The 23,903-nt window shown below is 43.8% G+C and overlaps 1 protein-coding gene across 3 annotated transcripts in view; it reads left to right on the top strand.

The window, feature by feature from the left end:
- Positions 1 to 23,903, top strand: part of FBXL17 (F-box and leucine rich repeat protein 17) — a 289,124-nt gene that overhangs the window by 909 nt on the left and 264,312 nt on the right. For all 3 annotated transcript variants that reach the window (XM_053931275.1, XM_053931276.1, XM_053931277.1), the window contains exon 2: positions 22,360 to 22,482. In XM_053931275.1, the coding sequence (XP_053787250.1) occupies positions 22,360 to 22,482 (123 nt within the window). The remainder of the gene's footprint in view (positions 1 to 22,359; positions 22,483 to 23,903) is intronic.

Genomic DNA, 23,903 nt, shown 5'->3' with positions numbered 1-23,903 from the left:
GCAGAGGGGAGCCGGAGGAGGCCGGGCCGGTCCGGAGCTGCCTCAGCGCCTGGCTTTGGGGAGACGGATAGATAGGGTTCTGGGGTGTTGTTTGTGTCCCGTTCCGCGACCCCATTTGTTTGTCGTTGGAAGCGGCGTTGTGAGGCATTGCCTGGAGGTGCAGACACATAAATCAGCTCCAGAAGCTGTCTCATAGATGTTTTGACTGTACCCGTTAACTTAGTAAGGTGCCCTTCACAAGTATACTTTTACTTGCATCACTGGTGTAGTACTGGCCAAGGGGGCCTGTCACTGTATTTATAGCTTCCCTGGGTGTTGGAGCTACATAGACAAGTTTTCAGTGTTGATTATTAAACAGTTTGTATTGCTGTGTATTGTGGATCAATTTTGGCATTAGTAGTTCCACAGTGTTTGCCGCCGCCTTGAACATGCTTTCATAACCTTTTATGTGGTATATCTCACCTCTCCTGTCCCTTTTGCTCTCTTTCTGTTCCTTTAATACTGTTCTCCTTTGGAACTACTTTCCATTTTTAAGCTACTCTTTTGACCCTTGTGCTGACTTCCTTCAACTAAACATTAGCTAAAAAGAGGAGTCTAGGTGGACCTGAGCCAGTGATGTTTTCCATAGTCTGATGTTACTGTGCCTTTAAATTTTGGGAATAAGTTTTCAGGATTGCAGGAGTTTCTCAGAGGTCAGATGGCTGAACTTAAAGCAGGACGTAGTAATGGAGGCGTGAGAAACCTGACTCTTAGTGTTCATATTTTGCTAGTTGTACATCCAGTGTAGAAAGTACTTCCTGTACTCTTTTGTTGTCAAACAGTAACAACCTACTTATCTGTCTGTCTTGCACATAACACTAATTCTGTGGGAGCTTTAGTTGGTTTGAGGGTTTTTTGCTGTTGTTGTTTGTTGGTTTCATTTGTTTTTTTTAAACACTCATAAGTGTGTTAATAATGTTTCATAGATATACTATGCAAATAAGAATTCATGAGCCATCATCTGAATTAATCTGTGATTACAAAATTGAAACTTTTCTTGTAGTTCTTCTAGAAGGGAATAAATTTGTTTGCCACTGTTATTGGAAGATAACTCTTTTCTTTGATATTTGGTTTTAGGATTTGAAACTGGACTCATTTGATTAGTGTAGCTAAAAGACTTTTTGATCAATGGTGTGAGTACTTTTCTGTGGTTACTTTCCGTACTCAGTTTCACTTTTTGAAAAATATCTATCTATAACTGTGCCATAACTTTAATAGTGAAAGATGTCATGTCCAGATTACCTGTGGACTAGTTTAAATGTTATTTATTGTCTATTTCATTTCTACCTGTGCTTTCAAGGTTATGGGGGTTTTATGTTTGGTTGTTTTTTATTTACAAAAAAGGGGGTTTGTTTTAACCCCGGGCAGCCACTCACACACCACATCCACAGACTGGTTGGGTGCAGAATTCAGGGGAAAAAAGTGTACATTGTGGGTTGTGGTAAGAACAGTTTAATTACTGATGAAAAATAAAGTATGCTACTAACATATGTTAGTATAAAATGTTTGTATAAAAAGGAGAGCAAGAAAGAGAGATGCAGGTGATGCACAAAACATTTGTTTTGTACCAACTAAAAAAGCATTGTTACCAGAAGCTGAGAAGAATTTTATCCTAGCTGAAATTGGTACAGACATCTACCTTCCTCAGTGATTTTGTCTCTACAGTTGTCCTGTATTCAGTTCCTTCTGCAATGTCTGAAAAAATAGGCCATTGTTTCCAGCATCATGGTAGGAGCCAACCTACTCACCCCCAAATTTGCCCTTCAATCCATAGTTGTACTAACGAGTTGGAGTTGTGTTTTTGGGTTTTTTGAGATTTATATATATATATATATATATATATATATATACAAGATTTGTGTATCTTTATTATATATCTGTCTCATAACTATTCCATTGTTTTGGGTTTTTTGGTTGCTTCCAAAATATACTACTCTGTTATGGAACTTTTAACTTCAGGTGTGTAATCAGGTGTCCTGTCAGCTGGATTTACATTTGCCTTCTTATGATGGATTTTGATACAGATAGAATATCCTAAATACAGTCCTTTCTCCAAAGGCATCATTTCATTATGAGAGGGTGGAAGATAAATATACCCAAAATCTTTTTACAGTAGGTGTAGGACACACAAACCTTAATGCAAGGACAAGAGATTCTGTATTAAAATACAAGTCCTCCGGGCTTCACCCGGGTGCCCAGCCTGTCCGGGGGAAAACCCTCAGAGGACTGGTCCGCGGGGAGGATGTGGCGGGACCCGGATAGCTCCACCGTAAGGACGAGAGGGCTCCAAAGTGGCTTTATTCCTAGAGGCTTTATTTCAGGAGCGTCGCAGGAACAGGAGGGAAAAACGGGGGGCACGGACTCTCCAGAAGGGAGCCAGCTCCGGAAACCCCGAGGAAAGGCGGGGCTGGGTATTAAGGGCAAAGGAGTAGGAGTGGTTAGGGTACAGAACAGCCAACGGGCAACGGGTAAAGGGGGGAGACAGAGTGGGGTGACATAGAGAGAACTAATCAGGGTACAGAGGAGGAGTGGTATTCTAACAGGAGCCAATGGGGGTAACAGAATAACTGAACTTTCTGGAACTGGGGAGTATGCTAAACATTGATGGACAGCTCTTCTGGGGTGGAGAGCAGCAGCTGATTTCTAAACTGTTGCTGCCTCCCAAGGGAGAGCAGGAACCCCTCCCACAACTCCCCCTTTCTGATTTATTAAAAAAACATTCCCCAAGTTCCTCGTTAACATTTTCTTAAAGATAGTTAAGGCTACAGAAATTAAGAAAATAATAATCAAAATCCAAATTAAACTTTTAACGATTGGCACGGCCCACCCAGGAACACCCCACTGGGAGAAGGTCTTGTTCACTGCATCCACAGCCCTGGTTTCAGTCTTTAAGTCTTTGACTAACACCTGGATCCGCTGGATGTTGGCTTGGATGGATGTGCTCTTCGATGTCAGATTGAAGCAGCATATCCCTTCAAAGTCCTCGCAGCTATGGCCGTGGGCGAGCAGCAGAAAATCGATGGCCGCTCTGTTCTGTAAGGTGGCGTGCCTGGAGGTCTCTTCTTCTGCCAAGAGGTCTGATAATGCGGCAGACGTAGCGTTTGCCTGCTTACTCATCCAACACCCCAGGTGAGAAATCTCACCGAGGGCTTTCGCTGCCGTGTACCATGGTAGAAAAATAGAAGCGGCAACCCTCTTTCCCTCACTCCAATCATAAATTTCGGAATCGCAATTTGGGTCAAATTCACCATACGATCGCTTTTTGCGTGCCAATTGACTTTTCTTCTTCCAATCCAGAATTTGGGTTTTGTTGGGGGTTAGCGTCGTGAGCTTGCCAAGGCTACAGGGACCCCCTTTGGTATTGGAGGGGATCCCAGCCCACGCCCTGTCCCCACAGATGAGAAACACACCCCGAGGGAGCTCCTTAGGGAATGGGTAGGACTTGGACAACACAGAGCCTGTGTAATTGCACCACTCATTGATGTATTTTCTATTTGCTGGTGTTACGTCTTTGATGTTTTGCCCTGGTTTTGTTTGTGGGGCCTTAGTATAAAACCTAATACAAAAGTGGACCCTTGTGGACCCCAGTAGGTCCAATTCCTGGGGTTCCTGTAGTGCCTGTGGTAGTGTCCTCATCCAACTCATCCAGGAGTCCGCCGGGTTGAGTTTCATCCCCGTGAACAGAAAATCATTTTCGGACAGGGGGACTCCCACCAGGCATGTAGACAACGGATTGTCTACACTGCCCATGGCCATGCAAAGCTGTTCTTGTCCTATAGACTTTGCCAGCGTGACCCAGACGTTTTCCTTGGGCTGTGGCACGAGCCAGCTTCCTGCCAGGTGGAGCCATAAGATGGTGATGAAGGCAACTGCAGGAAGCCGGTCGCTGCGGGGTGTTCTGGCTGATGTAATTGCCATCTGGGTGGTCGGTAATCTAATAACTGGAACATACAAAAAGAAGTAAGACCAAGGGTCCCCTCAAATCCCCATCCTCCCCCGTTTAAATTAACATTGAAACAGAAAAATGTGGGGTCAGGTGTGAGGGTAAGGGGGGGCGAGGAAAGTGGTAGGACGGGAAAGGGTAAGGAATGGTTGGGGATGGGGTCAGGGGGTAAACTGTCCAAGCCGGTGGGAAGTATCGATTAGTTATCAGAGTCCTTGTGGCGACGTCGATGGGTCTGCTTCCCTTCCTTTTCCTCCGACTCCAGGCGACGGTGGTATCCGCTGGAGCTGTCGTTTCGGGGGAGTGGTCCGGGGGGTGACTTTCCTTCACGATGTCTTCCCGGTATGGTTTTATAAACTTGCCTGGGATCCACCTGGGGCCCTGTTCTGTGGAGACACAGCCATACCCTCTCCCCCACGTTATCAGCGGGTATGGACCTTTGATGTTCCTGGACTCAGGGTCTCTAACGAGCACTGGTGGTCTTTCTTTCAACTGCGACCTGGTGTTATTATGAAAGTGGCGTAGTATTGGGGGGTTTGGCTCGCGGTCCGAAGAGTTCATGAAATTGAGAACATATAGGGCTTTGCACAACCTCTCTACAGGGCTTGTGGTGAGGGCCGAATCATTCTGCTGCTCTAGTAGTTTTTTAATTTCTTGATGTTTTCTCTCCACAATTGATTGTCCTGTAGGGTTGTGTGGGATACTTGTAATATGGTCAATGCCCCATTGTTGCACGAATTCCATGAATTGTTTGGACACAAACCCTGGTCCATTATCTGTTTTGATAGTTTTAGGGACACCCAAGGTAGAGAAAGCCATGTATAAGTGTTTGATGATATCCTTTGTTTTTTCCCCCGTGTGGGTGGAGGCAAACACTGCCCCCGAGAACGTGTCCACAGACACATGGATGTACTTCAGCCGCCCAAAGGAGGGAAAGTGTGTTATGTCTGTTTGCCAGGTTTCCAATGCCCCCAATCCCCGGGGGTTAACCCCCATCGCTAAGGATGGTAAGGCGTGGGATTGGCAATTGGGGCATGTGGCTAAGATGGCCCGCGCCTGCTCCTTGGAGATTTTAAACTGACGGCAAAGCGCCGGAGCATTTTGGTGGAAAAAGGCGTGGCTCATCTTAGCCTGCATGTGGACATCTGGCAAGGTAGGTCTTAGAACTGTAGGGTTTACAGAAGTGGAGGTGGCCAGCATCGCCAGGGCATCTGCTCTCCGGTTGCCTTTGGTGATGTCACCTGGCAGGTCTGTGTGTGACCTAACATGCAGAATGTGATACGGTTGCTTCTGATGTGAGATAAGCCAAATGAGTTTTGAGAGCAAGCTGTACAATACTTTGTTTTGAATTTCTTTGAGCAGGGCGTGTTCAGCCCTTTCTGCTATCCCGGCCACATATACCGAATCAGTGACGAGATTGAAAGGTTGTTGAAATTTTTTGAAGGCTCTCACGACCGCTGCAAGCTCAGCGATCTGGGGGGAACCCTGAACTATTTGGACGTCAGACTCCCACTTCTGACTGTCCGGGTCCTTCCACGTGATCACTGACTTGTGGGATCTACCTGACCCATCGGTGAACACCATGAGAGCACCTTTCAATGGAATCTTACTTTTGAAAGATTTTGGGGCCAAATACAAGGTGTCTTTAAAAAGTTTGTGTTTGGGATAATGTATTAAAATTTGACCAGGATAGCTGTCTACCGAAATCTGTAAATTTTCATTTGTTTGTAAGAGGAAATCCAGTTGATCCAAATTTAATGGTAAGTAGATGCATGCTGGGTCACACCCTGCGAGGGTCCGGAGGCGCTGGCGGGCCTTGATAATGAGTTTTGACATTAACTCTGGAAAGGTGGTGACTGTCTTTGCGGGCTGGTGGGGGAGGAACAGCCACTCTATGATTAAGAGTGAGTCCCTCTGGCTGTCGTCCCACTGGAATAAGAGGGCATGTAAGTTCGGGGACTTACCTAAGATGGCACAGTTGATGGGGAGGGACCGCACGACCCGATGTGCCTGGCGGGACTTGATGGCAGCCGCGACTCTCTCCAGGGCCTCTCGGGCATCCGGGGTGAGGTGGCGTGGGGATGCCAGGTCGCCGTCGCCTTTCAGCAGCTGGAACAGCGGTGACAGCTCCTCTGTGGTGAGTCCTAGGAGCGGTCGGATCCACGTGATGGTGCCGCAGAGCTGCTGCAAGTCCCGCAGGGTTTGAGGGTTGTCCTTGATGGTGAGGGACTGGGGCGCGACAGTTCTTCCCGTGATTAGGAAGCCCAAATATTTCCAGGGGGATGACAGCTGGATCTTCTCCTCTGCAATTTGGAATCCTGAGTCCTTGATGGTCTTTATTGTCTTTTCCAAGGCCGCTTTCAAGTAGGTCGCGTCAGCGGCGCAAATTAAAATGTCGTCCATGTAGTGCAAAAAGATTGCCTCGGGAAAGAGGCGATGGACCGGGGAAAGGACCTGAGCCACAAAAGTTTGGCAGAGCACAGGGGAATTTTTCAATCCCTGGGGCAGAGTGGTCCACTGATAGCGCTTATATGGCTCTCCTCGGTTGATGGAGGGAACCGAGAAGGCGAATCTGGGAACATCTCCGGGATACAAAGGGATGTTAAAGAAGCAATCCTTGATGTCAAGGATTGCAAGCTGCCAATCCCGGGGCAGCATGGAGGGAGAGGGAAGGCCTGGTTGCAAGGGGCCCATATCTTCGAGGACATCATTAACCCTGCGTAGGTCTTGGAGCAGGTGCCACCTGTCTTTGCCGGGTTTCTTAATCACAAAGACAGGTGTGTTCCAGGGGCTGGTGGAAGGTATTAAATGCCCCAGGCATACCTGCTCCTCCACAAGTTCATTGAGCGCCTTTAATTTTTCAGATGGTAAGGGCCACTGGTCCACCCACACCGGTGTGTCTGTTTTCCAATTGAGCGGTGGGGAGGTGCGCTCCGCAGTGGCCCAGACTAAAAATCCCACGCAGGACTAGGGATGTCAAGTCGGGCACCCCATTGGGACAAAACGTCCCTACCTAACAATTTGATATTGGAAGCTACCACAAAAGGCCTAATCGTGGCAACTTGACCCTCCGGCCCCTCCACACATACCAGATGTTTGCTCCGGCGGGAATTGACAGCACCTCCCACGCCGGAGATTGTGCCACAAGGGGACACCAGCTCCCAGTCGCGAGGCCACTCTGCCTGGGGAATGATGGTAACATCCGCGCCGGTGTCTGCCATCAGGTCTAGTGAGATGGACTTTCCCTGTAAAACAAAAGAAGTCTTAATAATAGGTCTCTGTCTGCTTACATTTTGCACAAGAAAGCCCGAAGAGTCCAAATCCGAAGAAAGGTCTGTTGAAAGGTCCATGCCGGTGTCTTCTGTGTGGACATGCAAGATGTAGCAAAGGGCTAAAGAAGACCCCTTAGGCAAGGAGAATGGAGGCTGGTAGCATACCACGGAGACGGTGAGCTCTGTCCCTGGCTCGAAGTAGACGACCTCTGGGATGACAGTGAGGTCATCCGGCGTGTTGGCAGTGTCTCCTAACAGCAAGACAGTGGTGGGGTAGTCACAGTAGGGCGGTGGCAGGAATCCCGCCGGGACGCGAACCAAGTCCTCATCTGGAAACATGACGTGAAGGCTGGTCTGGAGGACTTGGCGACGGGCGCAGTTCAGTTGCCTGGTTCTTCTGAGGAGCCGGAGCCCGTCCTCCTGGCTGCGGACGTCCGGAGAAGTGTACCGCTGGGGCCGTGGTTCTCCGGGAGAGATGGAAGCCCTGGGCGCTGGGATGGGCCATTTGGTGTCATGGCGCGGCCCATCACCGCGCTCTGCCTTCCGTTTCCCGGCCGATGGAAGCGGGGATTTCTGTATGTTGGTCTCGGGGAGAGGTTGTAAGGGTGGTAAGACCTATCTGGCGGCCAGTGTGGGCAGTTCGCTCGGATGTGGCCCAACTGGCCACAGCCGAAACAGCGAGTGTTCATCAGGTCTACCATCGCCTCCCCCACCCCTTTGCTCACCGCAAATGCCACTGTTTGCTCCATTGAAGTCGCCTTGGTGCACGCCTCTACCATCTTAGCGATGGTAGGCTCCGGATCCTGGGGAAGAGCCCTCAGGATCTTCTTGGTCTTCGGGTTGGCATTGGTCAGGGCCATCTTTCGCAGAAGTTCTTCTCGGGCCTCGACGTTCTCAATCTGCCTGTTGATGGCCTCCTTTAACCTGTCCACAAACTTGATAAAAGTTTCATCAGGGCCTTGAAGAACTGATGAAAAGTTTTGGAGAGGGGTGGTACTATCGGGGATTTTCAGCAGTGCCTCCTTCCCAGCGTCCCTTATGTCACTTAACAAATTCTCGGGAAGGAGAATTTGGTCCTCAGGTCTGCTAAATTCCCCCTCCCCTGCCAAAGCTTCAAGTCCCTCTGCGCCGTCTCCTAACACCTCCCTGAGATCATACTTTGTTAGGAGAGGCTTAATCAATTTTTTCCAATGTATCTCCCACAGAAGGAATTTTGTGGGGGACAGCAGGGCCTTCGCTATATAGCGAAGGTCATGTTGTACAAGGCAATGTCCCGAAAAGGTAAGGTCTAAAACATTTTTAAAGAAGGGAGAATTTCTCCCATAATCCTTGGCCGCTCTCCTCAACTCCTTCACTTCCACGTATGGTGACTGTTCCCACCTCGGCTCTTTTCCTCTCTTATGCACAACTGGTGCCGCAAATGGACCTAGATCCCTTGCGAGATCTAGGTCCCCATCCTTGATGGCCTCGGCCCGGATCCGGGCCCAGCCCTCCCCCGGCTTGGTTGTGGGCCGGGGGTTGTCACTGTCCTCATCCTCTTCCGAGGATGAGGCAGGACGGGCTAGGGCGCGGAGCCTCTCCCTTGCCGGTGGGTCCCGGTGCCGGGAGACCCTGCAGGCCAAGATGGCCTGCTTCCGGCTGGGCCTCCTTTCGGTTCCGGTGGCGTGGGAACCGGGGCAGCATGAAAGGGGGCATGGCCTGACCCACCCACCGGGGTGTGGCCTTCCGGCAGGCCTGTCCCACCCACCAGGGGCCCACCCAGGGGCGTGGTCAAGGAGGCAGGATGAGAGGGTCCCGACGTCACCAAAATCGACGCGTGATGTGGGGCGGGACCTGACACGGGGGCGGCAACTGACGGAGGGGGCGGAGCTGTTACAGTGGCGGGAACCCGAGGGGGTGAGGAGGAGGAGGAGGAGGCGCCCTTTTGTGCTGTGTGGCGACCGGCAACGAGGCTGTCGCCATTTTGAGGTATTAAAACAGCATTGGAACAACCATGACAACTGGGGATAGAACTGGGGTCAGGGACTCGTGGAACGAGGGAGTGGGTAGGGCTCGTGCTGGGGTGGCCAGTCCCAACACAAGAAGAGGACAGGGTGGCACGGGAGGCAGCAGGGGGACAGCAGCAACCCTGTGCCTCATTCTGGCAGGATCTGTCTCCCGATCCATCCTTAGGGGAAGTGGGGTTAGGAGTGGGGGGGGCGGAATGAGGGGTAGGAGAACTGGGACCCAAACTTTCCCGTTTCGATTTAACTAAATTAAAGATGGAATCATAAATTGGAAAAAATCTCCCCACTTTAAAATTCCCCGTAACTTGAACATCATAAATGTAACGTCCAACTTTCCCCCAAAATGAAACAGAAAATACATCGTCCATGGAGATGTCAGGAAAGTGTTCAAAATAAATTTAACAAAAGATTTTAAAACTCATTTTTTAAATGAAACATTCCCCAACACAAGGGCGGACTTAACTTGGATATAAAACTCCCGTCGTGCAGGGGAAAGGCGGTTGCCCATTTTTCCCGCTGCAAAAGAGATCCCCGGCCAAAGCAAAAGGAGAAAAGAAAAGAAAGAGCCTGCGTCGGCTGCTCACCTCGAGCAGCGAAACTCACCAGCACCGGGACGCGGCGAAAAGAAGAAAGCTGTGGCGGGGCGGTGGAGTGCTGCCGATCTCGTGAAATCCGGCGCTTCCCCCGAAGCTGCAGGGTCGGATATCCACGAGTTGTCAGCAGCGCCAGGAGGCAAAAGCCTTCTAACAATCGAAGTACAGCTGCCCCTGGAAGCAGTGGCGAACGGCGCTTGAAGTCCCGCAGCGCGGGGTCACGGATCCGGACGCTCACGGGAGACGCTCCTCGGTGACCAGGGCAGTGGTCGCCGTGTTCGGGACGCCACTTGTATTAAAATACAAGTCCTCCGGGCTTCACCCGGGTGCCCAGCCTGTCCGGGGGAAAACCCTCAGGGGACTGGTCCACGGGGAGGATGTGGCGGGACCCGGATAGCTCCACCGTAAGGACGAGAGGGCTCCAAAGTGGCTTTATTCCTAGAGGCTTTATTTCAGGAGCGTCGCAGGAACAGGAGGGAAAAACGGGGGGCACGAACTCTCCAGAAGGGAGCCAGCTCCGGAAGCCCCGAGGAAAGGCGGGGCTGGGTATTAAGGGCAAAGGAGTAGGAGTGGTTAGGGTACAGAACAGCCAACAGGCAACGGGTAAAGGGGGGAGACAGAGTGGGGTGACATAGAGAGAACTAATCAGGGTACAGAGGAGGAGTGGTATTCTAACAGGAGCCAATGGGGGTAACAGAATAACTGAACTTTCTGGAACTGGGGAGTATGCTAAACATTGATGGACAGCTCTTCTGGGGTGGAGAGCAGCAGCTGATTTCTAAACTGTTGCTGCCTCCCAAGGGAGAGCAGGAACCCCTCCCACAAGATTCCATCTTGGGAAACAGCAGGAGACAGATCCTGATAGCTTTTTTCTTGATTCCCATGTCTGTGACCTTCTGATGCAGTGGTGCTGGTGCAGGAGTGGTTGTCACCAGTGTCTGTAGGTGGCCTCAAGACAAGCCCAAGGAAATATGTCAGGAACTCCTTTAGGAAGAGCTTGCCAATTTGTCTGCTCAGGTGCTGTTTAGCTGTTTACAGTGGTTCATTCTCCTCTAAGCCAAAGGTTTGGGATGGGTGGAAGGGTTTGTCAAACTGAAGTTTGCCTGCAGATGATTAGATGGGCCCTACTGGATTGGGAAGCTCATGGTGCAGTGTGTCAGTTGATCCTGTTTCCCTAGCTGGTGAAGAGGTATCCTGGTCAATGTGAAGCGATAAAAGAATGGTGCTTCCACAATCAGGGTTTTGTGTTTTGCTTTTCATTTTACTGCTGAAACATGTATGAGAAAACAATGTTACACAGGGGGCAAAATGTTATCTTTCCTCTTGGTAGAGGAGGGTGATTACCTTTGACTAAAGGGTAACTTAAAGCCATTCTCTTTAAAACTCAAGGAGAATTAAGGAATTATAGATCAGTCAGCTATAGATAGCTTGACTGTGTCCTACACATGTGTGAATGAAAAAAAAAAGGGAGCTGTTTCTAAGCATTACAGAAAATTACAAAATCTTCTGCTGCATACAACTATGTTCTGAAAACTTTGAGCTGTACATCACAAATTTGTGCCTATTGAAGAGTCACTGCTGCTTATTCCTGTAAAATAAAACAGAAAAATAAATCTTCCTGTTGTATCTGTTACCTCTTTACAGTGCTGCTGTTTAATCAAAAAAAGGTGTGAAATGGTCTGCAGACTGAGCCATGAACTTATGAGAGAATGCCAGTTCAAACACTTCAGATTTCCTTTTGAGGTGTATTAACAGGAGTTCTGCATGTAAAACACAGAAGGGAAATTCTCTCCTGTGCTTGGTGCTTTTAAAGCCTCTGCTAGAGTAACTGCAGTAGGTTGTGGGCACTGGGATCTCCTTAGGAAATCCACACACAAATGTGAGAGGCATCAGAGGGTAGCTAGAGGTCATGTAAAACATGATCTCTTATAGTAGTTGGAAGATCCTGAACAAAGTGAGTGACAGTTGTTCATAAAGAAGACTGATATGCAATCTTTAGTTAAGAGAAAATTGATAGAAAGTTCAACTGTGTTCCTGTCCCTTGTTGTACAGAAGGAAATCATTAGCTTAATTTGGGTGAGGTACTTTAAGGTTCTTTCACTGAATCATTTTCCAGGCCTTGGCAACAGTGGCTTCCCATCTCTAAGGTTATGTGACTGATGCCTAAAAAGGCTGATCTGGAAGAGAGACTAGACAGAGCTAAATGGACAAAATAGGTATTTATTGAAAGGCCTTAAAAGGATACACCTTGGGCAGCACAAGAGCCTGGCCAGGTTGAATCCAAGATGGATCTCGGTCATGAGTTTTTACACTTTTATAATGTCATCAATGAGGTCCAATTTAATAAACCCCAAGATTTAAAACTTAGCAGCAATTTTAATTGAGGTATAAAAGAAAATATAAAATAATAATAACATCAAATATAATGAAGTAGTTACAAAGAGAAATTTGGCAGTGCTTCAGATAAAGCATAAGCAAAACCGACCAGGGTACGGGGGGGACCTCTCACCCTGCCGCACGTACAAAAGGCAGAAGAATCCAAGCACAACTTTTATACTGTATGCTAATACATATTCATCAATAGTTCCTGTAAATCTCCTCCCAGTTTTGATTCTTGAAGTCTACATCACTATATTACACAGTGCATGTTCCTGTTTTTGTTGGGGGGTCTTCTGGACTCTTCATGGGTCTTCTTGGATGAAAGCTGACAGTCTTCCTCCCTGTCCTCTGAATAACCTGGCAGGTTGCGCATGCACATGGAGCTTGGTGTTATATAAGTAAGCATTATGTTCCTGTTTTGGGTTCTCTATCTGGAATTATATCAACTTATTCATCTTCAAGGCCGTTCTTGCCTAAGGAGTTGCCTGGACTTTCATTTGTCTCAATGCCGATTCTGCTCTTGGAGTTTTTCCCAACTTTGTCCTTCCCAAGGCTGTTTGTGCTAAAATATCTCAATACTTCATCCTGGATCTTATGAACATCTGTGAACATCTGTTTTGTGACACTAATTACATATCACTTTCCTCTATTACTTTTTAACAAATATTTTCTAAAATATCGATAAAAGTTACGATTATGAGCATGAATTATATTCATTTACCACAATAAGTTTTGGTTCATCTACATACTGGGTTCAATAGTCCAATTACAGCTCCAGGTCATGAAGTTTCAACCCCTTGGCTTGCCCCGTTCTCTCCACAATTGTTTATGCTTTTTAGGTAATGGTTGTCCTTGATTCTCTAGCTGGGAAGGGATTGTTTTGCCTGACTACCCTGTGAAGAGAACTTACTAACACCTAGTATGAAGTTTCAGAGTTACATACCAGGCAGCAGAGAATCTGAAAAATAGAAAAGATAAAACCCAAGGCATCATGGCAAATTGGGATTTCTATTTATTGATTCTTTTTTTAACAGCAAGGGTAATGCCCTTATCAAGAATGTTTGGTATGTCCTTGAACTTGCTTCAAAACAAAAGGGTCTAGAATAGACGATGTGTTCTTTTTGAGGTCCTCTTTCTCAGTTTGCTGATCTTATTTTTATAAAGAATGAGTACATGTCTGTAGCACTGAACCTGTCAGTTTTGGCTTAGGGCTAATGCACTATAAAGGGAAGATCAGTGTGTGTGTGGGTATATATGTAGGTTTGTATTTAAGGTAGGGTTTTCATAAGTATATTATTACTGTTATTTGAAGCACTATTGACTCCTTTTCTTTTATCTTTACTCAGTGCTCTTTACTTAGTTTTCTTATTCTTCCCTTGTTGCACTAAGTTACAGGTTTTCTTTTGTTGCAATGATAACATGTTTTTTTAATGATAATGTTGATTGAAATAAAATGCATTGCTGCTGTCATTTTACTTCTAGCAATGAATTCAAGATCATCTGAGTGATGTGAAATGGCTTTGACAGACTAGAGATAGACCTTTAATTTTGTCTTTGATTTTATGAATGCTGGTGTATATACCTGAAAAGACTGCATGTGCATTTTATAGTTGCACTATGATTTTCTTTTTTAATTTTTTTTTTAATTCTTTTTGGCTAGTCAGGAGAAATAGGCATCAAAATACATCATTTGGATTGGACTTTATCTGCAAGGTCATTGAGTCACTTCTGTAATATTAGCTTTTTTTCCTATTTATGCTGGAGTTCCATCATATTATCCTGTGTAATGTTGAGTCTTACTTTTAAGTGTAGCAGTAAGAGATGTGGAATGGGTTTAGAATCTTTGTGACTGATGCTAGGAGGTAAAATGTCCTTTAATATCTCTATTAATTTGCCTGAACTCATTTTTCTTTAACAATGCTCAACAGAGCAATGTGATTTGTTACGGATTTGGTTTGGGTTTTTGGCTTCTTGACTTTTTTTTGTTTTTCCCATGAAGCTTACTGTTACCCTGTGATTCTAGTGGGGAAATTAGGTTCACTGTGGTGAGGTTCACTGTGGTGCTATTGAGCTTCTGTAATGCAGGGGGCAAAATTGTGAAGGAATGTGTGCCAGTAGAGTAGTAACTAAAGAGAAGACAGTATATGCTCATTATTTCAATGATAAATTTCTGAAAGATATTGTGAATTTTATGATTGATTTCAGAATTACAAAAGCAATTGTTTTGCTTTGCAGGGGTGTGTTTGAAAAGGTGGCTTTCAAGCCTGTAAATTTTAACATCACAGAATGAGCTATGTGATGGAGAAGAAATGTCGTGGAATGAAATTTCTGATTTTTTTTGACAGGGATAGATGCCTTAACACTCACGGCTAGTAAAAGTTTCCCTAACGTTGTTTAGGTGTTGGCTTGGCTTGTTCAGCATCTCCAAAATGACATGTTATTGCATAGAGAAAATAAGAGATTACAAGTTGTGCAGTGTTGGAATGTAAAATAAATTAAATGTAACATCTGCTTTCATTCCCTAACCATTTATTGGTTTCTTTTGTTTAGGTGGCCTGACCCATGTTTGATCTTTCACAGATTTTGCTTTGTTTTAATGTCTTTGCTTTTAAACTGGCATGGTGACTCAGAAGCACTTCCTGGTGTCTTTTAGTGAGGACAGTTGGGTTTCTCAGAGTAAAAACATTGTGAGATCCTGCAAGTAAAGTTACTCTGGTTATTGGTCAGGACTCTTCCTTTCCATTAGGAGGACAATAATTTCTTACATACAGAAGCTAATATTGTGGTTTACCTTGAAGCTAAGGCAATCTGTGAGTAAGTGGCTGGTAAGGGCAGTCTCTGTCTCCTTTTGCAACTTGTGGCTGTGTGTTCCTGACACTGGCTTTGTGCTCTGTAGAGTGATTGTGCGATTGCAGGAGGAGTAAATTCATCTGGCTAATCTGACGCCAATCTAACATCGCAAAAATTTCCTTAGATTCAGCTGCCTGAAAGGACTTTCTCTAAGTACAGTCACTAAATCCAGTGCTAAAATTCAAGTGACTGGCTGTAGGGGACTGGTAAACGGTTGTTATGAATGGCAACTTGCCAAGAGAATCCTAGCTATTATGTGAAATCACATCATCACTTTCCCTGGCTGGAACATTTTTTTGTAATCACAAGGACAGTTGGAGCTTGATTTCCTTCATGGGTGTACTGAGGTTTCTTTCAGAGGTGTGAGTTCAATGCTCACATCTCTTTCATAAACTCTGAATTATTTGTATTTCCCTTGTTCTTTTCAAATTATGTGTGAGCAAAGTGAAGAAATATTTTGAAAACAAAGCACATACTTGTTCTTCCTTCCTCGTCTCTTACGTATGATTCTTGAGTTTTCTGAAATAGAATGAAACAGCCTTTAATAAACATCTTAATCTGGTAGCTTAACTGCTCTATGCCTGCAATTAGCAAATACTGTGTTTTATTGTTCATAGTAAAATGTCATGTTCTTTTTGTCATATTGAGAAATATTTTTTTAAATGAAATTGTAGTTAGTTGCTGAAAAAAATGATGAAACAACTGAGCAGTTTTCCAAGAATGAATGTCTCAAGTTACTTAGGCACCATGAAATGCTTGAGTGTACATTTTATTGTTCATTTGTTGTTAATTCCTTAAGCTTTTTTTAGTTTCAAACAAATCTGCCTGATGCAGTGTAATGAAAACAGTTTTGTAGATACCTGTTCTTGAATACAAAAGTTTCTTATTGGTAGAGGAGAGCTTCATTCACAGAAATGATATCTTTCAAATGAAAATGATGGACAGAAATAGGGGGTGTGTAGATTCACCTTTTACAGTTTCTTCTGCTGTGAGGCCTATATTTTGTTCATGTCCATAGAGATATATGTGTTTCTTAAAGTTAGCAGTGTCTTTTTAAAGAATGGTATTAGCAATCAACTGAATTCTCTTGCATCCTTTTCTGAGGCAAAAGCTTCTTTAGTATATATGCTATCAATAATTCTAACTCCTTGATTATGGTTTTTAATTTTTTTAGATTAAGATTGTCTTTGATAAGTTAAAATTATTTCTTGAATTATGGTTATGTTTACTTTATATTTGATCTTGGTGATGTGAATTACTTCTTAGAAAACTTCATGCTGAGGATATTATGTTAGCAACCACATAAACAATTTTCTACTACTGAGCTTCCTTTCGTAGTAACTTTAATGGATATGGTTGATTTTTCACGATATCCTTTGATTAAAAGTGCAGTTTTCTTCTTCACTTGATTCAGTTTGAGGAACTTGATTCAAGGCCAAAATTACAAAATATTTAAAGGCACACAAAATAAATTTAGTACATGGATTTCTAATTTTTAAAAACTAATCTTTATTCTTTTTAAAAAATATTTTTATAGGATGCTTTATGCTGTTTTTTTTTTTTCTCCTCTGTTCCTGCTGAAATACTCTAACATTTCGCACAAGTGTTCAACGTAATCTTTTTTAAACACACAGGTTGAATTCTCTAGCATACATTTGATATAGAAACAGTGGGGAAGTGTTAAGGGTGTAATGTCTGAGGCCCATAAGTCCTATGCAAGGACTTAGTGGTAAAGAAGAAAATTACACACAATAACTTTATTTCTAGTTTTTCTGGTTGGACCCTTCACTAATATTAATCGGCATTTGCTTTCTCCCTTTTTCATCCATTGTCTTACAAAATATTCTAAAAAGTTGAAGAAAACAGCAAAACTTGGTCAGGCACTTTCTTGGTGGTCTGAATTGTGCTGTGCAAGGACTTGGTTTAGCTAGTTTAAAATCAATTGGGCATCACCTGATTCAGAATGGTGGATTAACTCACATGGGGTACTGTGGAATTAGCTGTGTTTTGTTGTTTAAAGGTAAAACAGTGTGGCTTTTCTCTTGTAAAGGATTTGTACGGGTGTATCTATCAACATAAAATTAGACTCTTTGAATTGAGTGAAGCAGATTGAATGTGATTTGACTGAAAACTTCCTGTATCTGTTAGTTGACTTTTACCCTCATGGGCATTGCAGTTTTGTATTTTGTTTTGATGTAGGATCACTTCGGTTGGGAAACATCTCTAAGATCATTAAATCCAACCATTAACCTGGTACTTCCAAGTCTACCAATAATCCATGCCCCTAAGTGCCACATCTACATGTCTTTTAAATACTTTCAGGGATGGTGTCTCCACCACTGACTTGGGCAGCCTGTTCCAGTCCTGGATAACCCTTTCAGTGAAGAAATTTTTCTTGATGTCTAAACTAAACCTCCCCTGCCTCAGCTTGTGGCCATTTCTTGTTGTCCTGTCAGTTTTTGCCTGGGAGAAGACCCTGAATCCCCCTGGCTACACCCTCCTTACAGGCAGTTGTAGAGAGCAATAAGGTTCCCCCTGAGCCTCCTTTTCTCAAGGTTGAAAACCCTCAGCTGCTCCCCATCTGACTTGGGCTCCAGACCCTTCACTAGCTCCAGTGCCATCTGGACACACACTAGCACCTCGGGGTTTTTCTTGTAGTGAGGGACTCAAAACTGACCACAGGATTGAGGTGTGGCTTCACCAGTGCCCAGCACAGGGGAATGGTGACTGCCCTGTTCCTGTTCCCACTCTGTTTCTGGAGTACTGCCATGCAAGCCATGAGCAGACAGTTTCTCCAGGAGAGTGCTGTGTCAAAGCAAACTGTGGCTGACAAAATACACAGCCTTTCACTTACTCCACCACACAGGTCGCCTGGTCATGGGAGGAGACCAGGTTGGTAAAGCAGGACCCACCTTTCACAAACTTGTGCTGGCTGGGCCTTACTCCTGGTTGTCCTGTATGTAACAACACTTGCAATGATCTACTCCATACCCTTATCCAGGACCAAGGTCTGATGACAGGCCTGTAGTTCCCTGGATCTTCCTTCAAGCCTTTTGTGTAGATGAACATCATGTGTTGTAGCATTCAGTCAACTGAAAATGCCCCTGTTACCAGCTAGGACTGCTTGTGAATAATGGAAAGTGGCTTGGTGAGCACTTCCATGAGCTCCCTTGGGGCCCATGGATTTCATTTTGCTCTGTAGACTTGTGTGGGTCTAAAGTGGTGTAGTGGAACACTGACTGTTCCCCCTTAGATTACAGGGGATTTCATACTTCTCCCTGTCCCTGTCTTCCAGTTCAATGGGCTGGGCACCTGGAGAGCAACCAGTCTTGCTGTTGAAGACTGAGGCAAGGAAGGCATTTACTGGTCTTTAATGAGACTGTGTGAACAGTTTTATTTCAAAGCAAGAGCTTGTGGTTAAAGAATTTACTGTTTCTGGAAGATACGATAAGGCTGTCAGTAGGGAAGATCAAGTATCCTTAAATGGGATGTAGCCTGAAGGCTCAGAGAGTCTCTTGCAGCCATTGAAGGGAAAGATAAACCCACTAATGTTAACAATGATATGAAAGGGTGAACCAGGAGAAACTGACATCTGCATTAGGAATTTGAGCTGAAAAAGGGTGAGATGAGAGAGAGGGAGCTCCTTTTCCAGAACTCTGATTCCTCTACCCCTGCCTTTTGCCAACAGAGAAGATAATGTAAAATGATTCTGTAGAAAGCTATTAATTTTTTTTTTCCTTTACTCTGCTGAAAGATATTCTGGTGTTTGGAAGAAGGATTAGACAGTTGAGGGGGAGCAAACTGAATGGTGGATGTAAGTGTAGATGTTTGAGTACAATCCTCAGGAATTAAATGTGTTAACTAGTACAACCATTACCATCCAAATTGTCTGTCATAAGCAGGAGTTAAATGAACAGGCTTGTGCGTAGGAATGGTTTTAGCTTTCAGCTGTATTTATACATCCTTGGGAATTAGAAAATTTAAGCCACAATATCAGTGTGTGTCTAGAGAATAATACTGAATTAAAGAATGGTGGGGTCATCAATGTGAGTCAGAGTGTTTTATGCACTAGTGTAGTATTTGAATCATCAGCTCAATTAATCACTTAATGTAAGGGTGATATGCCACCACCTGGGATGTGTATAGTCCTTGCTACTAAATTCAATTTAGTGTAATTTATTATGTCATCTTTTAACAATTTCAAGCTCTGAAGATAAGCTGTTGTTTTACATGGCATTATTCAGCATCCTTTTATAGCTGGAACTTTTAGAGCTACTACAGATAATAAAACTGGCAAGGCCTTGTTTTTGAACACATCTTGCTTGTGTAACTTAGCTACTCCTGTGCATGCTGCAACTTCTGCAATGATTTGGGTCTCTCTTCTCATCCTGATGGCCTCACTGTTTTCTAAGAAGTCAGTTTGCAGCACCTGTACTCCTTAATTGTCTCTGCTTCTAGACTTAAGTACAGCATGGACTAAAGCATTACTACGAATGCTTTTGGACATTTTAAAGAATATTTTCTATGCAGCAGTACTGTTTGTGTCAAGTACTTAATCAAACTTGTTTCTTTTTTGTTTTGTTGTTGCTACAGCTGCTTCATGCAGGAGAAACAGGTCAGTGGTAGGTCTGTGATTTGTAAGGGCTTTCAGCTTTTGGTGGGATGGTAGCGTGGTGGGTTGATCCTGGCTGGACACTAGGTTCCCCTCCAAAGCCCTGGCACTCCCCTTCTTGACCGGTGAGAGAAAACATGAGGAAAGGGTGACGAATTAAGGACAGGGAGAGATCACTCAGTGATTACTGTCATGGGCAAAACAGACTGAACTTGGGGAATTTGGTTGAATTTATTACCAATCAAATCAGAGTATGATAATTAGAAGTAAAACCTAGATCTTTCCTAACTGTTTTATCCTTCCTGGGCCTGTCTGCACTCAAAATTTTCTCTCTCCTTCCCCCAGCTGTTCAGGATGACCAGAGCAGGGGTTACAGTCAGTTCATCATACCTTGTTTCTACTGCTCCTTCTTCATCACATATTCTCACTCTGTCTCTGGTTGCATCTTGCTTCTGCTTAATGACAGTTTTTTCCTCCTTCTTACATTGTTCCAGAGGTGCTACTGCCATCACTGACTGTCTTAGCCTTGGCCACTGTGGGTCCATCTTGGGTGCTGGCTGACGCTGGCTCTGTAAGACACGAGGGAAGGTTCTAGCAGCTTCTCAGAGAAGCTGCCTTTGTAGCCCCCCAGCTCTCAAAACCTAGCAATGCCAACCCAGGATAAACAAAATAAAATACAGAAATTACTTATGTGCTTTCATTTTAACAGTGGCAGCTGTATTAGCAACAGTTTTACTGTACCAGGTTTACTATGTTCTTCAGTACTGCAAGCTTTGGTTTCTCAAAGGTGTTATTTCCACAAATAAACATATTTATTTCCCACTTGAGTAAAGATTAGTTGAAGTATTTTATGATGCCAACTTTGATATCCTTTGTTAATATTAATTGGAGTCAGTCAAATGTCTGTCTAAACATAATGTGGATCATGTTGCTTTGTTCTATTCTAAGGTTTTTATAACTGTTAAGATTCAGTCTTCTTTTTCTTGCCAGTAGCAGGAATTCAAGTTTCCTACTGTTCTTACTAACTTAGAATTACAGAGTGTCATCAGACTGTCAGCTTTTCTCATGTTTAGAATTACACTTTTGCTGGAAATGTCAGATGCCAAATTACCACTTACTATTCAGTGCTTTTTTTCTGCTTGACTGCGGGCGATGGTATTTTTTGAGTGCTGATTGCAGCCACCTCCTGGTCCTCGCATGGTTTCACCAGTATGAACTGCAGGGAGAAAGCAGGCAGTGATTGTTTGCTCTTCTGTCTGCTGTGTTTAACTGGCTGCCTAATGAGGAGGAGACACTGACTCTGGTAATAGCCAAGCAAAAGCCTGCGGGGAAATGGGGTTCACGCACAATCCTTCAACACTGAGGTGTCTTGCATAAGAGATTGCAAGTTTCCCATAGCTAGAAAAAGAGGAGAATGATAAATCTTGCAAGCATGTACAGAGCATCATGAATTTGACCCCTTCCTCTCTTGTTAGAGCTCTGCTTTATCAAGGGGTCTTATTGGGATATACATATTTAAAACTGCTGGGGTAAGCCATCCCCTAGAACAAGGGGTACAGTTCATGGTTGTTATTCTCGACAGTTTGTTGTCTTGTCTGTTCCAAAGACCACCAATGAACAAAGTTCTTTAAGTTACCATTATAGTTCAATGCTTCATTACTCTTCCTTTTTTTTTTTCCTTTGCCATCCCTTTTTCTTGGCTAAACAGTACTAGTAGTTTCCTTGAATGTTTTCATGTTTGCTAGACTTCAGCGCTCTCCTATGGACACTCCACTCTCCGGTGTTTTCATATTTTCTTGAGAAAATTGCCTGAGATGGGCAATAATACTTCTATTTAGTAGTTGATGTCCTCAGATCAGTGTTTTGCATGTGTTACAGACTATACTCCTGTGTAGGTATAATGCCACTACTGCCTTTTCTCATTACAGGATCACATGTAGATTTAAGTTCATTTGTGCTGACAGGGTACCTTCGTGTGAACTCTTGACAGACCCTAGTTTTATATTTATTTATAAACAACAGTGTTTTTAAGAAAGGGGTGAATGTAATGCATGCTGTGGCAATTTATGGTCTTGCTATAAAGTTACAGTTTATTCTTTTTTTGCCAGCTGCTATAGTGCTCAAAACCTTGGGGTATAAAAGGCTAATTTCGTGCTTCAGTTCTCTTCTATGACACTGATTTACTCTGCTAATGTACTCTACCATCCCATGCCCCCTTCCCACAAGACCTGATGTTTTAATACCTTTAAGACTCTTCTTACCAGTTCAGTTTAAAAATAAAAAGAAAGGTTTCCCATCCATTTCAGGATGGGAATGAAAGCACTTTTTAAATGGCTTGCAAATAACACTGAGCTAATTTGTAATTCTTTAGGTGTGCCATTTCAGAAGCACTTCTGAAACTTAGTCTATGAAATGCGTACTTAGGATATATTCTATTGTTGGTTATATTGTTGGCTAATATGACTAACTAATATTGTCAGTTCTTGTGGGATGTAGGTTTTTTTGCTATTGTCTCTGACTAATCAAGCGGGGGGCAAGTTGTAAATCTGTGTGTTATAATGCATGCTAATACTTTTCTGTCTTTTACAAGATGTATTGGTAATAAAATATTTCTATCTCTAAAATATGATTACATGTGACAAATTTATTTTTTCTTTCTTTACAGATATTTTCCAACTTATCTCTGAATGAGCGTTGCCTTTCAGTGTCATTAGTCTGTAAATATTGGCGTGACCTCTGTTTAGATTTTCAGTTTTGGAAGCAGCTGGATCTCAGTAGTCGTCAGCAGGTATGAAAATATCACTGTGGAATAATTGTTTTCATGACTCAGAATTTGTTCTTGGAACTTGTATTTTTGACCAGGGGTAAACAAAAGAAACATATAAAATGGTGATATCTGTAGTTGCACGGATTTTTCTGCTATTTGCTGAAAATGTCTGGACCCTTAGATTGGTTCCTTTAAATATAGTATATTTTGTCTGAGATCAGTTATTAAACGATGTGAGCACAAAAGTGCTATTTGAAATGGGTTGTGGGTTACCTGTCGCAGCTCTGCATCAAGTGGTCTGGAGCTGTGAGATGTCTTATTAATTCAAAGACAAACATGAACATTTCTGAGGATGCTGTAGTTAGAAGAATGGTCACATTTGCACATGGTGCTTGCTCTGTTTGTTTTAACAAATTTTCTTTATTTTATTCTTCAGCTGGTATGGCTCCTACTCATTAGAGAAAAGACTGTTTTTTTATTTTTGGTGTTTTGGGGTTTTTTTAGGCTTTTAGCCAATCCTAGAATGAAATATTTGTGGATTTAATTTAGTGAGATCCCTAGGAGCCTAGCCTTAAATTGTACAGGGTAACTTCCCTCCTTGGAAAGCTTTAGGGATACCAGTATTGTTTGGCCACTGACCTTGGCTTTCTTGTTGAGTAGTGACTTGCGGGGGTCTATAAACTGCATCTTGAGAATTTAATGAAAATACAGGGTGCAGAGAAATAACAACTGGATGGTTGCATTTGAAGAAGGATTTTTTTTTTTTCTTTGCAATTTGTCATTTTTGTGGTTTAATCCCAGCCAGCAGTCAAGGCCCAGGTAGCCAGCCCTTTCTCATTCCCCCACCAGTACGGTTGAGGAGAGAACTGGAAGAATAAAAGCTACATAATTCATGAGTTTAAAGAGTTTAATAGTGAAAGCAAAATTACACACACATACACAAAACAAGCATGACAGAGAATTAATTCACTGCTTCCTACCTGAGCTGGCAGGTGCTCAGGCATCCCCAGAAGAGCAGGGCCCCATCGTGCTTGAGAAGACACTTCTTAATGATTTGAGAAGACAAACACTATCACTGGAAATGTCCTCCCCTTCCACCTTCTTCTGACTGACTGACTGACTTATCACTGACTGTGATGCCACATGGTCTGGAATATCCCTTTGGTTAGTTGGGGATTACCTGTCCTGGCTGTGTTCCTTCCCAACCTCCCAGCCTCTTTGCCAGTATGGCCAGGTGAAAAGCAGAAAAAGCCTTGGCTCTGTGCAATCTCTGTTCAGCAATAAGAAAGCCAGTACAAATCCAGAACATAATTGCATACTAGTCACTGTGAAGAAAATTCTACCATAGACAAAACCAACACAGTTCTTTTCCATTTTAACACCTGCTTGATGAAAGAGCAAGAAAAAATATCTGACTTGCTACAAACAAAAACCATTTTGAA

The sequence above is a fragment of the Vidua chalybeata genome, chromosome Z (assembly GCF_026979565.1).
Source record: "Vidua chalybeata isolate OUT-0048 chromosome Z, bVidCha1 merged haplotype, whole genome shotgun sequence".
In the NCBI taxonomy this organism is placed as follows: Eukaryota; Metazoa; Chordata; class Aves; order Passeriformes; family Viduidae; genus Vidua; species Vidua chalybeata.
This window is presented reverse-complemented; position numbering and strand designations above follow the sequence as displayed.